Source organism: Vigna unguiculata, chromosome 3, assembly GCF_037176805.1.
Source record: "Vigna unguiculata cultivar grain cowpea cultivar isolate G323 ecotype 2 chromosome 3, ASM3717680v1, whole genome shotgun sequence".
In the NCBI taxonomy this organism is placed as follows: Eukaryota; Viridiplantae; Streptophyta; class Magnoliopsida; order Fabales; family Fabaceae; genus Vigna; species Vigna unguiculata.
This window is the reverse complement of record NC_140794.1, coordinates 43,807,448-43,826,052: the sequence shown is the minus strand read 5'-3', so window position 1 is coordinate 43,826,052 and position 18,605 is coordinate 43,807,448. Positions and strand designations below refer to the sequence as shown.

At 30.0% G+C, this 18,605-nt stretch overlaps 1 protein-coding gene across 2 annotated transcripts; it reads right to left on the bottom strand.

Moving 5' to 3' along the window:
• Positions 1 to 3,525: 3,525 nt before the first annotated feature.
• LOC114175788 (putative transcription factor KAN2) lies at positions 3,526 to 8,404 on the bottom strand. 2 transcript variants are annotated; one of them, XM_028060589.2, is made up of 6 exons: positions 7,552 to 8,404; positions 7,380 to 7,456; positions 6,210 to 6,255; positions 5,919 to 6,078; positions 4,465 to 4,528; positions 3,526 to 4,053 (listed from the first exon to the last, which is right to left on the bottom strand). In XM_028060589.2, exons 1-6 carry the CDS (start codon positions 8,054 to 8,056, stop codon positions 3,931 to 3,933), a joined length of 975 nt encoding a protein of 324 aa, XP_027916390.2. In that variant the 5' UTR covers positions 8,057 to 8,404; the 3' UTR covers positions 3,526 to 3,930. The 2 variants fall into 2 exon arrangements, with proteins under 2 accessions (XP_027916390.2, XP_027916391.2); XM_028060590.2 differs by having other exon boundaries at positions 4,465 to 4,525.
• Positions 8,405 to 18,605: the final 10,201 nt, after the last annotated feature.

The following is an 18,605-nucleotide window of genomic DNA, read 5'->3' as shown; positions in this document are numbered from 1 at the left end:
AACTTTGATATTCATTTTACTTAAATTTAATACTTATCAACAATCATTTAAGATTAGTGCATCTTAGATACAAAGGTTTGTTTGCATCATTCTACACATTATATCATACATGTGCACTTTATAAAACATCATGACTCAAGTTTCATAGTTAATCGTATATCTCTAAATTAAGTTGTGATATTTTTGTTTGAGACACTTGTACAAGTATTAATTTACCATGTCATAGAAAATTGTCACACAAAATATGCTCTTCTATAACTTCATTTGGTAGTCCTCATCCACTCAATAAATTGACATATTAAAAGTAGATTTTTTTAATTACTATTGGGAACATTCCCTTGCGAAAATTCAAGAAATTGTTCTACTATGCTTTTATTTACACATCTAGACTAGTTGTAAATAATTGATCCACGTGGGATCTATTATTACTTTATGTGACACACACTAGTGCAGGAGAGTACTTTTGCCGCGGTTATTTTGAATCTTTGATCTCGGTTTAAGACCCGAGGCATATATTGTCGAGGCAAAAAATGTTACTTTTCTGCCTCGGTTCACACCTGAGACATATTTAATCATTACTGTCTTGGTTCTAGAATAACCGAGGCCTAATGTAGGCATTAAAAATAAAAAAAAATTAAAACACCCACGCACCCAAAGTAACGCAGTGGCCATTTCAAAATCTTTTTTCCCATTACCATTTCCCACGCACCCACTCACTGGAAATGGCAGCAGCGACCCAAGGCTGTAACTGCCAACGACAAGAAAAACCAGTCCTGCCACCATCACGACGCACCATCACCGGACCTGCTGAGGACCCAAAACGCGAACCCTAAGTCGCAGAACCAGATCGTCGCTGACTCGAAACCCCTACGCGTAACAGATTGACGTCGCTGTGACGATGGAGACGAAAACCTTTGACGACGCCATCGCGAATCGTGCACCGCTGGAGGAACCACCATCACAGCAGCCAAAACCAGAACCTGCAGGAAAACCCAGAACCAGATCGTCGCTGACTCGAAACCCCTATGCGTAATAGATCGGCGCCGCTGTGACGATGGAGACGAAAACCTTTGACGAAGTCATCGCGAATCGCGCACCGCTGGAGGAACCACCATCGACGCAGACCACCGCAGCCAAAACCAGAACCTGCAAGAAAACCCACAACCAGCAGAGGAAAAATGGTTTGACGGCGTCGCGAAACCAGGCCGCCACGATGGTCATGATGCTCACCGGAGACGCTTGCGAACCACCACTGAAAACCATCATCGGCGTCGCGGGCACCTCGTCACCAGGAACCATGAATGCGAGAACAATCTTATCCCGCTTTGGTGTGTGTTGGGTCTGATTTTGGAGAGGGAGTTTTTATTTATTTGACCTAACTCTTATGCCTCAGGTGCAAATCAAACAAAGCAGATAAGAAGTATATGCCTCGGTTATTAGACAACCAAGGCAGAACTTTTTCGTTCAAATGAAAATTTAAAAATTGTGGGAGATTTGAAAATTCTGGTAGGCATTAGGCCTCGGGTCTGTGTGAACCGAGGCAGAATGTGGATTTCTACCTCGGGTATTATAATAACCGAGGCATAAAAGACGTAAACATTTCAAAATTGCCACCGCGTATTTATATGTCTCGTTTGTTCTGTAACCGAGGCATAAAGGCCGAGTTAGAAAGTCAAAACTGTACTAGTGACAATACATGGTATATATATATATATATATATATATATATATATATATATATATATATATATATATATATATATAAAGTGTCTTAATTTAATAACAGATTATTGTATTGAATTTAAATATAATTTTTGATCTAATTTAATTAGGTTGACTCCTAGAAATGAGTAATTTACAAAGAGTTATATCATCTTCTGAGAAAAAAAAATCTTAAAATAGTTATTTTCAATATTTATAAGATATTGAAAATGTTGCTAATACATATAAATAATATATTTATCATAAAATAAAATTATTAAAAGAAATAATATTTTATATATTTTTATGAAAGTTGGATTGAGTTATGTTATTAGATTTAGAATTCACGAATTCCTCGTATCCACTCTTTGCTTTCGTTACTTCCTTTCAATGATAATATACTAAACATCGTTGATTCAACTAAAATCATATGCATGAAGTGTTTGTGCATGCATGACCCTCGCAAAAATTAAGATATGTTTGGATTGTCGTTAAAATATTAAATTTAGTCGAATAAACTGAAAATCTCATTTAATGAAAAAATTTAATAATTTTGTTTTGAAAGTAACTCATGTTTGGAGTTTAATAAAATAGAACAAAAAATTTATCAACATCATTTATAATTTTTAAAATGAATTCAGATTTGAACTCCCAAACTAAAAATCAAATACATTTAGTAGTTGAAAGATTCTTTAATTCATAATAGTAACCTGTTCACCCTTTTCAAAATTAGGGTTAATTATGTTTTCGATTCCTTAATTTTAAGTAAATTTTAGAATTAGTCAATTTCGAAAATTTGGACCAATTTAGTTCTTCATCTTTTGAAATATGTGAATTTAGTTTTTTTAATCAAATTTTGTTAAGCTTATTTGACATTTCAAGCATATTTCATAATAGTATTTGACTTAACATTAAAACAAAAATATCTCAAACACTATAAACAACTCAAATACAATTATGAGACACGTACGAAACATCAAATAAACCTAACAAAATTTGATTAAAAGAACTAAATTTACGTATTTCGAAAGATGAATGATTAAATTGGTCCAAAATTTCAAAATAGACTAATTCTAAAATTGATTGAAAGTTAGAGGACAAAAACATATTTAACCTTTAAATTATACATAGTACAAACTCGCCTTATTATGCGTGACTAAGACCACATTTTTATAATCCGCTTGGTATAACAAAAAATCAGCTAAATGTGTAGTTTACGAGCTTAAATGAATTATTAGTTATCAATTTTAAAATACTATGTGCAGCACGAATGAAAAAAAAAAAAAAACAAGACTGGGTCTTGCATATATTAATGCAATCAACTTTTGACAAAGTTGCCTATAATACTTTAAATCGTCATTCTACGTACAATTAATAATGTCAAATTAATCATTATTGTGGACTTTGTTTAAGAAACAATGAACGGCATAGAATTACGTAGAATAATTAAGTCAACTAATAGTAATTAGTCAACTAAAACAATTAATTTAGTAGGTTTATTTAATTTAAGAACAAAAAAACTGGGGAATGGAAAGACAAATTAAGATTACTTGATTTTAGGTACAGAAACCAAATGATTTTCCCATGATTTTGCAGTTTCCTAGGAGATGAAGAATATTTTTCTTTTATAAGATCTCACCTTATTATTGTCTCTTTTGTACCTTTACTATATGGTATTCTTTTTATCACTTTAATTATTCCAATTTTTTAACCATTTCCCTACGTTCATATTTTCTTGCTGAGTGTGCCCAGATTGAAATCTATGGCATCATGAACCCAACTCTATTGGGAAAAAGATTAAAATATTGATAATGTAAAGTCCTGTGTTGCAATTATCAAGTATCATTTCATACTTTAAGATATCTAAAGCTCTCTTTTTCTGCACATTCTTTTGTCAGATTGCAAATATACAATAATAAATTAGGATTAATTAATATACTTACTGAGAAATTAATATATATTTTTGAATATCACAAAGAGCTTTGATTGGAAGGACACGCTTTTCTTTACCACCCTCTTCTTTGTTGCTTTCTTTCTGTCTTTCTTGTCTCCTTGTCTTTCTTTAGCTCCTTTTTCTTTTCTTAATCCTTTCTTTTCTATTCTTTTCAGCTTTCTTTTTCTTTGATTTTCTTTGCTGCTACCTGATTCTTATTCCTGCTATCTATAGCTCTTGTGATTCTAGACACATATATAATCATTTATATATTTCAAAATATTCATCACAAAACCTCAAACTGATCGACCTAACGTGAATTCCAAATCCAAATTTGGCTTCTTGCCACTTGATTCTGCAGTGTCTGAGGAAGAGTTTCCATCTGATATTTCATTGCTTTGTCCCTTTGGATCCATTCCCTTCCATAAACCAAAGAAAATGAAGATCAGAATTACAGAACAACATGAACTAGGGTTTATGTACAAAACTATATGCAACCCTTTCTTTATATGAGTCAAGTTGGGTAGGTTTAGGTTTGAATAAAGGTTGGCATAAACTAAAGCTTAAATTTTATTTTCCAACACAAACATCAATTTATTAACCTTGTAATCAGCATCTATGAAAAAGATAGGTCTACGTAGCAGGTTGAATTTGCGAGCAAGAAAGCAACTTTTTGAAAAGTCTCTAATTATTCTTTTCCTTGTCTGCATAATGTACAAGGCTAAATGAAAAGAATAGAACGTGTTCTCTTTTATTCTATATATCAGTTCAAAACACTTCTTAATCCTAAGCAAAAGGACACATTTGGTGACAGATAAGATTATACAAACCTCAACAGAAGGCACTTTCCCAATGGAGTCAAGCTTTGGCTTGGCATGCAACAAGGCTTCTCTGCTACAACAAACACACATGGAAAGAATATTTCTGATTACTGAATGGCATGAAGAAGAAAAGCATTCTGAGGAAAGAAAGCAATCTTTTTACTGTCTTATTTATAGCTTCTTCTGCTCTCTGAAATAAAGTTGAAGCCATCCCATGTGATAGGGCATCTCAAAGGGTAAAACACTTTGTTTTGGCACCAAGATTTGTAGGTATATGGTCTACCAAGGGATTGGCTTTAGGACTAAGTTTCCTATAGTTGTAGGACCCCTTCTATGGATGAACCCCACCAAATCATAAGGAAAGAGATATCCCTCTTTCTGAGGTGGATTTGTGCAATCATCAAAATCTAATGTCTTGGAATGGGATTCTTTTACTTCCTTTTTCACCCACTTGCTTGCAGAGAGTGTGTATATTATTACCCCATCATGGAGTTTTGGTTTCAGAACAGATACAACAAAGCAAAAACTCACATCATTTACACCTTTTGTGATTTTTCGAGCCTTGGTTTCTTTGTATCAAATGAGAAAGCGAAAGAGAGAGATTCTCGTCTGAATAAGACGTGCATGATGCATGAATTGCGGTCATTAATTACATTACGATTATTTAAAGATAGAATCAAATATATATAACGAGTTACTTCCAACCAATTTTTTTTTTCTAACATTCAAAATAACATGTTATGCGTTTTTAGATGAAAAGGTAATAATAAATTATGAGTATGTTAGGAAAAACTTTTTCACTTATACTTGAGAAAAAATTCTCCGTAAAGACTAGAAAAAAAAATATTAATTACATATTTATTATAAGTTCAAACCGTGTTAGGTTTGAGTTAACTAATCATAAAAACTTATTTTTTATTAATTTTGATGTTTTCTAAATTACTTAACTAAAAAGACCAGCAACTATGTACTACTAATATAGACGAGCATCTAAACATGCAGTGAACAAAATTTATGGATTGACATTCAATTTAAGTGAACAAATAAACACATTTTTAGTGATGAAGTTCTAAATCACTGTTTGTATTCACAATTTTAGCCTTAATATATCTTGGTTTTATACAACTTGAAATTTGGTGACCTGTTCATGTATTTTGAATCCAAAGACCGTCTATTTGCATATTGCATACGATGATTGATCTTTCTCGTACATTTGCTAAAGAAAAAAAAAGTACACTATTTTATATATAACTTTGCAACTACATTGTCTATTGCAATTTTGCATTTTCAAGTGAAAACGATGCATTTTGCAACACCAAAATCTCAATCTAAAATCTTGCAAATGTTATAGAAGGATAAAGTTGACAAGAAAAAGTTCTGAAAACTCTAAGGCTTAGTTATATAGAAGTTTCTAACTAAGTATCTTAACATATTATTCATCTTAATTATCATAACGCCATTACCTTGAAGAGTTGTTCCAAAGACCACCATTTCCATAATCTTGATTAACACTTGGTCTTGTCTGCCTAATAGATAGATCAGACCTCCTTGGAGAGTTTCTATCAAACACCAAGTCTTCAGAAGTATCTCCAGAAGACCCATTATCATAAGTATCAGATTGCCCTAATTATAATTAATTCAAGTTTAAACAAGAATGAGAGAAATAATCAGGAAGAACAACAAAAAATATATAGTAACATACTAATAGATTTGTTTTCAAACTAAATCCAAGTTCAATATATATAGTCACTAACCCGATGATGCCGCAGCTCTATCAGTAGTTTTCACTGTTCGGTACATCTGATTTAAATGTGTGAATAATTAGCTCAGGAAAGAAGCTATATCATGTAATTTATTTAGAACACGCATGTGCTTAGAAAATGTTTTTGCATTAATTAATATTTTAAAATAGAAAATATATAAAACAAAAAGTACACAACACAGTTAATCATGTTTATTTAATTGTATAATACATCACATAAAAAACATTAATTTATAGACACTGGAAAACCTTCCTGCATCATCAGAATTTATTCTCTAACAGATATCACATCGAAGAAATGAGAAAAATTTAGCTGAATGACTTAAGAAGAGAAAGAAAACCAGAGATAACAATAACTGAAAACCTGTGTGAGAATAATATATCAAACTTATTTTACTAATTTGATATGCAGTAGCCTTAAAGTTGTAGTATATATATAGAAGCATCGAAACCTACAAGGTGTGATATGTGTTTAAATTTGATTTCAGATTATAGAAATAAAGCAATACCTGAAGAGAAAGGGGTGTTTTACTTTTGGAAAAGATGAATCTCGTGACTTTTATCTGTGAGAAATCTCATTTTTAAAATAAAAAAAAAATAGTTATGTTGAGTTGAGGACAGTGAGTTGAGGTACATGTGAAGTTGGGAAGGGAATGCATGTAACCATGGTTAAAAGTGGTGTGGTTAAAAAGCAAAACTGAGGAAGGGATGATTGAGAAATGATGGTGTTTTGTACTTGCTATTATTTTTCCCCATTTTCTTTGGCAGTTTATATAATAATACTAATATATGTTTCTTTATAGCTATGGACTGAAGTCTGGATTCGCTGCGACTCATTTTGAATTGCAGGGTTTTGTCTTACTCGTTTATAGAAAGAAACAAACACCTCTCTCGCTCTCTCTCTATCTCTCAACATGGATGGTTCATTCTTCCAAGCAAAAAGCTGTTTATTAGTAGCTTGCAGGAGCAGAGGCAACAGATGAAATAGTAAATGATATACGAGAGACCCTCTGCAAGGAAACCATTGGAATTTGCGACGTATATAATGTAGGGTTTTTTTTTTTTTACCAAAGTCAATTAAGAAGTGTACCCAACTTTAACTAAAGTGAATAATAGAAAGATTAATTAATAAGAAGACAGAGATTAGAATGAGATTAATTACCTGCAAGTGAGATTTAACATGTGCTAAAGTGAGATCCTTTACATCCATTAGCTCAAGAACTGATTTGGGTGTAGCCCCTATAGGAAATTAGAAAGGAAATGCAGTGGTTAGAGGAAAAGAAAAGAAGAAAGTGAAGAAGATAAAGAGGAGAGAAAAAGGAAAGCATGATTACTTTCATGGCCGCCCAAGAGTTGAACGACATGGACGAAGCGAGCATGGAGTGCAGTGGTCCAACGCATCCGAGGAGCCCTGATGTTACGCTTGGGAGGGAAGCGTGATGAGAGGAAGGTTGAGTTGAGGAAAGGGGTTGAAGAAGTGGGTGTGTATGAGAAAGGAGGGTTTTGGTACAGTGGGATTCCTCTTATGGGTGTGAGAAAGCGTAGGTCTTGCTGCTGCTGAAAGAAGTGGTTTTGTTGGATAGTGTTGTTTTGGAAGTGGTTGGGGTTAGGGGTGTTGTTGGTGTTTGAAGAAGAAGAAGAAGAAGAAAAAGAAGCCCTTGTTGGATTGGAGAGGGAGAGGTCTGTTCTCACTGTTTTGGATTCCAAAGCTCTCTTCCAAAATCCCAAATCCATCTCCTCCTTTTCTGTGCTTCTCTTCTTCCAATTACTGGATGTGGGTTTGGTGTTTGGAGAAGTGATTTGCAAGGACAAATCTGGTTGTGCTGGAAATAGTTCCATCTTTTCAAGGGCAAACTCTCTGTCTATCTATGTATCTATCTATATCTATGTGTGCTAGATACTTCTTCTTCTTCTTGTTCTAAGTTGTTCTTTCTCCTAGCTCAATTTCCTTTTGTTGTGCAATATTGCACAAGGCTAAGAAAATCTTGAAGGGTGTTTTGTGGTTAGTGATGTGCAAGAAAAAGGTGAGTAAATGGATATTCTAAAGGTGTTTGATTTGTTGCAGTGCAGAGAAGAGATTTGAGATTTAAAAGAGAAAATGTAAACAGAGAGATTGAGAGAAAAAGAGAGAGAGAGAGGAAATGACAAGGTATGGGTATGGGAAGTGAAATGTTGTTTGTTTCGTGTGAAGTATATGTGAGAAAATGACAGTTGAGTTGAGGAAGAGAGAGAGAGAGATTGAGTGTGTTTTGTGGACGTGGGGTGGGGTAGTAGGGTAAAAAAAGGAAGAAAAGGGTTCCTTTTTTTTATAAATATTGGATTTTTAAATTATGAAAAGTAAACAATTTGCTATATCTTCTTTAGGTCTCTAACACATGCTTCTTACTTAACTTTATAACACACACATTCATATAACTTAACTCTGCTTCTCTTTTCTCAGCTTCTAAAAAGCAATAATTCTCAAATTTACCCACACATGATTACTAACAAAATTTAGGACTTCCTTTTTCTTTAATGAACCTAGGCACGTTTTGATCCTTCTTCTCTGTATGAAAGTATATTTTTTTTTTTACATTTCACACATATTCACAGAGGAAAGATGTTAATAATAATGATGACATATGAACCTAACTCATATAACACATTGAAACTAATTTAATTTAAAATTTTAAAATAATTCTTTATATACATAATTTTTTTAACTTTATTAATATAAAACTTAAATTTATATTTATAATTCCAATATTTTTAGTATTATTTCTCTACTATATTCTTAAAATACACTGATGTTAACATATTAAAAATGTTATTAATATATTTTAGAATGTTAAAATCAATATATCTTGAGAACACTCCAAAAATATAACAGAAATATAAGTTATAAAAAACATCAAAATTTATTTATAAAATTAAATTATAATTATTATTTAATTCTTGTTTAAATATTAAAATATGACATAATAAAAGAAAGTATAACTATATTAGTACTTATTAATGTATTATATTTATAAATTCATGAACGAATATGTTGTGTATAATTTATCTTTACAATACATTAAAAATGTTTATTTATTCTTTAACAAGAATCATAAATAAAAAAAATCCAAATTGTATAGAAACTAAACTATTTAAAGATATATTTTCTTTTCCTAAACTCATAAATTAAATTTCAGGACCAACCTACCACTTATCTGGTCCTAAAAAATGTGGTTGTTTCATGAATTGAAAATTCATACGTAATTACGCGAACTTGGCATTGTACTATTGTTGTGTTGTGTTTATTGCAAATTTAGAAGAAACTATTTCCGAAAATGTATTAATTGTTGTAGGATATAGTAAGACCGTTATTTTCTTACACAATCAAAGAAATTTCAAGAAAATTATAATTTTACTTAAATTATTTTAATTTTAAAAATATTCTAAAAAATGTTAAAACTTAACCAACATATTAGAAATGTTGCTAAATATAACATTCTTGATAAAAATGTTTTTCTGAGAAATGTCACCATAGAAGAACTTGTTTTTGAAATGTGATTCCTGAAATAAGAAATACATAATTCTTTAAAAATCACATGGCCACTTTTTCTATTATAATGAACCAACAAATCAAAGATATATGATTATTATACATACACATATGCCTTAAATTGAGGACAAAATCAGAAAGTCAAATGTACCCTCCATCTTGTGTACAGAAAATTGAAATTAATTCTTTTAAAAGGGTAAATTTGTCTTTCCATTATAAATGTACTTGCGACTGCACATATATTTGACTTCTACTGTGACACACATACCTATAAGGCAGACATAATAAAAGAGACACAAAACCGAAAGAAAAAACATTAATATAAAGAATTTTTTTTTAATTTGTGAGTTAATTTAGTTTATCATACATTTAATTTGGATTGAATGGAAAAATATTAATATTTGATTTAAAAGAATTGGAGTTAAGTCAAAAATAAATTAACCTATATCAATAATAATTTTTCATTATATTTTATAATTTTTTTTAAATGATTATATAGATTGTTAGTATGATTTTTTTTAAAATATTGAAATATTATTTAATAATATTTGAATAGCTTGTATTTAATTAATTTATTTATCAAATTATATAAATTGATATTTTAATTATATTTTAAAAACTAAATTAACAATTTAATTGTCATACACTAGTAAAATGAGTCAACTTAATTCATTCTAATTATATAACAATAAATACATAACATATTTTAAGTAAGTCAATCTAGTTAAACTATGAATCTTGATGAATTGAATTAGTTATAACAATTTTGACTTACCAATAATACTCAAGTTGAATCGATTATGATAAACTAACTTGTATATTATTACTTAAAAAAATTGACAAATTTTTTCATATGAAAGTTTTGGATAAAAATTTCAAATAATTTTTTGATTAACTGTTAACCAACTTTTGAATGGAAAGCAAAGTATTAACAGAAGGAAGAAGAATATATAATTATATATGGTTAGAACATTTATGAGAAGAGAATGTCTAATTAGTCTGAAAATTTAATATTTTGTTGTTAGGACTTTAAAAGTTCAAAAGGGACCTGTAATCACTTGACACAATAATACAATAAGTAGGAGAAATCTGTGTAAACCTATTATTATTGTATCATTGTCACATTACTTCTTAGGAAATAACTTGTTTATCTAAGATGTAAGAATTGATAAAAAATTGTAAGAACTTTTATTTATTTATAATTCTTACAGCCAGTGGCGAAGCTTTGAGCAGGGGTGGCCATGGCCCCTCAATTTTTTAATTTTGTTTATATTATATATATATATAAATATAAATTATTTTTAATTTTTTTAAATTTTCAAATTATATGTAATATATACAGTGAAATAGAAGTTTAATTTAGTATTTTTTATTTATTTTAAATATAACATTTAATTTCAACAAAATAATAAAATATAAAATCAAATGTAATAAAGAATAAAAATATTTATTAACATATTTTTTATTTTTTTATTGTATTTTTAAGTTTTTCACAACTTATTATGATTTCGCACTTTTACATTTTTTGTTTTTATTTTGAAAAAAAAAAACAGTGAAATACAAATTTGTTATTTTTTGCTTTCATTTCTCATTTTTTTTTTCATTCATGAAGAAAAAAAAAGAAAATTTTTGATATCACTTGATAATGAAATATTTGTTTAATAGTTAACATTATTATTTACCATATGAGTCTTATATTCATTTTTTTTTATGATTATGAGAGAAAAAAATTATTGTTCTATGTGTTTTTTTATAACTATATTCTATTTGGAACTTGATTGCGATTGATTTTTTCTTTTAGTGACTCTTAATTTTTCATTTTTTAATTAAATTATGATAAATTATTTTTTAATCTTAAATTTAAAAAAAAAATAGATATATTGATGAAGAATAAAAGAATAAATTTATTTGTTAAAAGTGATAAAAAGAAAGTTATCCGTGACGATGAAAATAATTCAAATTCAATATTTTATCTTAACGTATCCTGAATCATGATACAAACAATCATATTGTTCAATTAGAGAAACATGTTTTATATTAATTATTTTGAATGTGTTTATATTTATATTGAAAAATAAATAGTTGACAATTTTAGTTTTAATTCAATTATTAATGAGTTCAAAAATTTGAAAGAACGAAGGACAATCCTTTGTATATGTGTGATTTCTTTTGTAGGTACAATTATAGTAAATTATTTATTCATTTTTATTTTTATTGTATTAGTGACACTAATTAAATATATAAATTTTGAATTTTGAATATATTATTTTGACTCCCCAAAATTATTGGTTAAGATCCGCCACTACTTACGACCATTCTATTAAAATGAGGATAATAAGATGTCTTTAACTTCATATAATCTTTTCCTAGTTTTATTATTTTATTATTATTATACTTGTATAATGCATCTCAAACTAAATATTTATGACAATATGAAAGTGAAAAAAAAAAACAAACAGAAAATGTAAACCTGACTAAATTATTTAATGATGCGGCGAAGCATCAGAAGGGAGAGGGTGTCATGGCCATAAAAAAATTTTGAATTTTTTAAACTATATTTTGCCAAAAATTTATTTTTATATTTAGAATGGATAAAAATTAAATTAAATATATTTTTATTTATTTTAAAATTACAATATTTAAAGTTAATACATAATAAAATATAAAATCAAATATAATATAAAATAAAATAAATTATTAAAAAAAATCTCCCTTAACTCATTTAATAATAAAATATTAGTTTAATAATTAATATATTTTTTTAATCTCATGAACCTTTTTATAATTACTTTTATAATATAGAAAAAAGTTTTGTATTATATGTTTTTTCATAACTTTTTTTAATTTTAATTGTGGTTTTGATTATTATATTTTCTTTAGTATTTATGTTTCTCATTTTTTATTTGATTATTATAAATTATTTTTTAGTCTTAATTTTTTTTAAAATAAAAATATTGATGAAAAAATAAATTTATTTTAAAAATTAACTAGCCTGGTGACCGATGCGTACACACGAAAATTTTCTGTTTTTATTTTAAAAATATAATATAATTAAAAAATATATTTGTTCAAATAAATTTAAAAATATATATTTAATTATTACAATTATGTGTTATATAAATATAAAATTTAATCATATAAAAAATTAAATAATTATATTATTTTATGATAATATAAATTAAAATAATAATAATATCAATATTAATATACAGATAAAAAATAATGGTAGTATATACTTATATATTGCATTGTATACGAGAATAAGAGATAAAAAAAACAAAAAAGTACAAATAAATAAAAAAACAAAAAAAAAAATAATTGAAATATAATCTCTAAATAAAAATAAGATGTATGTAAAAATAAAATTAAAACATAAATATATTATAAAATACGAATAATTTTGGTCCAAAATAAAAAGTAAAAAGTCTAAGTAAAAGAAAAAGAGAAAAAGTGTAAATACTTTAAATATTTTTCCTTAATAAATAAAAATTAAATGTATGTAAAAGCAAAATTAAAATGTACGTATATTATAAAATATGAATGATTTTCGTCCAAAATAAAAACTAAAAATTACAAGTAATAAAAATATAAATAATTAAAATATGATTCATAATAAATAAAAGTAAAATATATGTAAAAATAAAATTAAAATGTATGTATATTATGGAATATAATATCTGTCCATGATAAAAAGTTAAAAGTACAAATAAAAAAAAAGAAAAAAAAATATAAGTATTTGAAATACAATCTTGTTAGTAAATAAAGGTAAAATGTACGTATAAAACACAAATTAAAATGTAGGTGTATTATGATATGTGAAGCATCGTGAACAAAATAAAAATGATATGAAATTAATGTTAAAATCTGTAAATAAAAATCCATGCATATAAAGATGATTTAAAAGAGAGAAAGATATTCAAAGGTGCCTAAATCAACAATGTCAGATATACGGTAAGATATGATCATATACAAAATAAAAATAACACAAAATTGATTTAAAATTTTAATTAAAGTAATCCTAATAATAAAAATAACTCATAATAATAATATAATAATAATAATAATAATAATATTATTATTATTATTATTATCAATGTTAATAATAACACTGATGTTAATATTAATTCAAATAATAATATATAATAATAATAATATCAATATTATTATTAATACTAATGTTATGGATATCAATTACTAATAATAATAAATGTAAATTTATTGTGAAATATGATCGCATATAAAATAAAAAATAATATAAAATTGATTTAAAATTTATAATAAAAGTAATGCTAATAATAAAAATTGTGAAAACCTCTTCTACCACCACTTCACCAGAAACAAAAATTCACTCCCTCTCTAATACCCTCTCTTTCTCCTACTCTTCTCAGCCTTCTCTCTACCAAATTCATTCAAAGAATTTCTGCAGTAGGTCTAATCCTCTTCCCTGTTGCAGAATTTAGGGCTGAAGCAAGATCAGAGTCACTTTCCCAAGCTGAGTCTCCCTTTCCTACGCGTAAGTCAACTTGTATCCCCCTCATTTTCTGATTTTTGAATTCTAAGTAATTCCAGCATTCTGGGTGGTAGTAGAATCTGTTCTCACCATTTGCAATTGTAATTCAGTGCCTTAGGTTGGAGTTTGAGGTATTCTCTTTGGTTGAGGAGTCAATCCTAGTGGAAATTCCAAAGGTAAGGGGAGTTAGCTAACTTTTGCACAAACCATTTAGAATCTGTCCTGATAAGTCTGAATTGTATGCTTAAGTATCGAATTGATGGTTGAATTGTGTGATTACTGTGTGTTGCTGAGTTTGTGATGAATCTGGACCCTTGCATGTAAGAACAGGCTTGAAGACTGGTATTTTCACCTGGGCGAGTGACTCTCGCCTAAGCGAAACTATCAGAGAAATCACCCCTGTTCCTGCGCGAAGTCTCGCCTAGGCGAGCTGGAGTCGCTTAAGCGAGATCTGTTCTCGTCTAAGCGAGCCAGCCTAGCCTGAGCGAGAGTTCGCCCAAGTTTTTATTTTTGGCCACTGTTAGAGTCTCGCCTAGGCGAGATTGACTCGCCTGAGCAAGATGGCCTCTCGCCTAGGCTGGATTATCTAGCTTGGGCGAGGCCCACTACAGTGGTTGGCTTGAAATCCTGTTTTAATGATTGAAGTGATAAGAAGTATTGTAATTATGTGCAGTTACTCTCCTGTATGCTTTAAATATTTTATGGATATAGTGAGAATCGAATAGTTGATGATTGTGAAGGATGAGAAGTTGTGTTTATAATGGAGTTTCAAGGGAAATTCATAAGAGTTTGTTAGTGTGTGTAAGGACATGAGGAATCCGTATTGGGTGGCATCCTGAAATTCCAATAATCATTCATGCTCATGTAGAGTAGAATGGATTATGTCATGAGGAGTAGCGGGAGGTCCTAGTCTTTGGACTCGATAGAGCCTTAGACGCGAAGGGGACTTACCCTGTGAGAGGTTGGGTGATAACCCCTTGTGTCCAAACTCTGCAGAGTTTAGGAACCTTCACAGGTGCAAGCCACCAAGAGCTCCAATGTCGCTTACACAATTCGGATATCGAGTCTAGAATTTTATGTATACTTGCGATATGTTTGTGATTGACGTTTTCAATATGAATTGTATGTTTTTCCCTCAAATCTCAGTTTGCTCACCCTTATTGTTCATGTCTGTTTTCTTTATGTTTCTCCTTGCTATGATCACCTGTTGTTGGTGTGAGCAGGGCCGAGTCCAGATGGTGATGTCCCTCCCTCTAGCAGGAGCTGAGTGATCGATGAGTAGTCCTGTGGTAGAGCTCATGGATTAGATGCCATGTAGTTTTGAGATGTTTTAGTTTATGTTTGAATACCTATGTTCTTCACCACAAATTCATAGGATATGTTTTTGGATGACTGTATCAACTGTATATTCTATAGTGCTGCTTCCTTTACTATCTGATGTGCTTAATCATAATATAATGTTTTATTTGATAGCGTGAAAAACTATTAAATGGGATGTTAAAAAACAACTTGTAATTGTAATAATAATAATACTAATATTAATAATATTAATAATAATAATAATAACCCTCTTCACATTCGCATAAAAAATAAGATTTAAAGATAAATAATAATAAAAAGAAAATGTAAGTAATTGAAATAAGATATTGTAGTAAAATTAAGATATAAACAACCTAAAATAAAGAAAAATATTAAAAATGTATTGGCATATGAAACCAAGAAGAAAAAAACTTAAAATTATGGATATCAAATGTGAGCCAACTCGGCTCAAGAATAGCTCTAAAAACAGGACGAGCTCAACCCGGTTCATTTTTTTCTGAGTCATAAATTTTACAATCTAGCCCGAATCACAACGGATTGGTGGGTTGACTCATTTATAATTATTTTTTCTAATTTTTAATATATTTATTGTATTACAATAAGAGTTAATTGACTTAATTTATTTTTTATAATAGTGGAATCAAAGTGTTCACCTAATTACCGAAATAATAGTTAAAAATTAAAGTATTAACATATATAACTTGACAAACAAATTAATTAAACATTCAAACTATTCGAATATTATTGACCAACATTATAGCATTTAAAATATGAAATTGTGAACCTATATAATTAGAAATAGTAAATAATTATAACAAAAAAAGAATTATAAAAAAATGTTTGTAGGTTAAGTTGGTCAATCCACTTTCAGTCCGTTTAATTCGTGAGTTAGGTGAACCAGATTCAATCCAATCAATTTTTTAAAAAACTGAATTTTTCTCAATCCAGCTTGAACTTGCGGTGAGTCAGATTGACTTACAGACGAAACCTATTATAATACCTCTATTTAAAACATTAAGATTAAAATATAACATCTAAGAATATATTTGTATCTGTAAGACCCACTTTTATTGAGTGCCTTAATGTTAAGGGCTGTCACACTGTTGGAGGCCTAAAGGGCTGGTCCATAGGGTGCCAAGGCCCCTAAAGTAGCCAAGGTCCCTCAATTGTAAGTCATTCTGAAAAATCAGTGCCCTAACTCACCCATTTTCTCTCCACATAACCTCTGCTAGGGTTTGGAGATCTACCCAAGTTCAAGTGAGCTCAACCTCCGTCTCCCGTTCACTTCATAGATTTGTCCTTGGAGGTACTGGTTTCGCTGGCTTAAGAGTCGAAGTCCAATATTAGCCCTTTTCCAAGTAAGGGAAGCTAGGTTCTTTTCCGCGTTTTTGAAACATGGTTTGTTTTCGTTTCTGTTTTATGCTTAAATGATTAGAAAACGTTAGTTTTGGTATATTTATGAGTTAGGGGTTCAAATATTAATGAAACTGCGATGTTTGACGTCATTTCTCGTATTTTGATGCGTCGCATAGTCGCTGGGCGAGTTTCTTGGCTCGCTGGGCGAATGTGTATTTTTCTGATATGCGTCGTTTTAGTAAAATTGACTTTCCCGACTCATTAACCGTTGGATTGAGCTCAAATTTTGACATGTGGTTCATAACATGCTATTTTATGGTTTGACCGGTTAGATTATCGATTAGATGTCTGTAGGTTGAGAAATGTGTCACACATTACTACAATGATTTTGGTTTCGTGATAATAAATTTTCTTGGGAATTTTGGTGTAAGAATTATGGTTGTGGGTTGTGCTTGATTGTATAAAATTGCAAGTACTTAAACGTTGACACTCATTTATTTGGGATGAATACTATTTTGTGATATATGTATGTCTTGGTATGCATTTATAAAGTATGAGATGAATGAATTTGCATGAGTGATGTGATTCATGGATTGTGAATGATGAACTTGGATAAATCTTGGCATGCGATTTCAATGAAATAGTTGGTTATATATGTGGTCATGAATTCGGTATGAACAATAATGTTATATTGATGGCATGGTATTGGTATGAGGTGAAGTTCTATATCCCCGAATTGAGAAGAATGGGATGGTATGAAATCAACATGGAATATGAATGAGGATGAGTTACAAAAGGATGGCGTGAGGTGTTAAATGCATGATCAATATTATTTGTTTGTTTGGAATGTGATTGGTATGTTGTCAGTACATAAATCCATGAGTCTCTAGGTGAGACTTCCTGGTCGTGCTTCAGTGGTCGGGACGTAATTCCATGGCCCCTGTTAGTGGGTGTCCATGGTGGTGCCCCATCTATATAACTTGGTAAGGATTCAAGGTATGGATTGCATCCTGACACTCTAAGGAGTCAGTTAGTCTCACTTAGAGCGGACTGACTCCTGTGGTGAGAGTAGCAAGAGGCCTGAAACTCATCAAGGGCTAACCTTGTGTGTGAGGAAATTGATTCATTGTAACACTTGTAACACATAGCTCGGGGGTGAGCAGCTCGGGGGTGAGCAGTGGTATCCACCACAAGTGCAAGCATTTGCTGAATCCGACCAGGTTATATGTATCTGGATGAGTCAAGTCGAGTCTTAGTGTATTGATTTGAAGGTCATAATATGCTTGGATGATCTGTGTATATTGGACTGTGAAAGTATATTTGATTGCATGATGAAATCTTTTTGGCTCTAGCTTACCCTTTGCTTGTTTGATTGCCTTGTATGTTGTTCTTCTACCTTTGTGATGATCATCAATTTATTGATGGGAGCAGATGCGAGAGGTACTCGTGGTCAACAAGAGAGATGACTCCGCTGCATAGTCTACTTGGGCTGGACTTCACGTTTTATTTGGGCTTTTCTTTAGGGCTAAGGCCCGCGTATTGTATCGTCCCTAAGGCTTTATTTTGAATATTGGCTATCTCTTACTCATTTTGGGTTGTAGGCATTGTAGTGAGCTTTAGTATTTTCTTTTAAGTACCTTGAATAGGAATAACCTTATACTCCGCAACTTGGCTCT

Coding starts and splice junctions, on each gene's coding strand:
- LOC114175788 (XM_028060589.2), bottom strand. CDS start 8,056: ATGGAACTATTTCCAGCACAACCAGATTTGTCCTTGCAAATCACTTCT. Junction 6,256..7,379: donor ATGTTAAATCTCACTTGCAG/GTAATTAATCTC, acceptor CATTTAAATCAG/ATGTACCGAACAGTGAAAAC. Junction 6,079..6,209: donor TAGAGCTGCGGCATCATCGG/GTTAGTGACTAT, acceptor AATTATAATTAG/GGCAATCTGATACTTATGAT.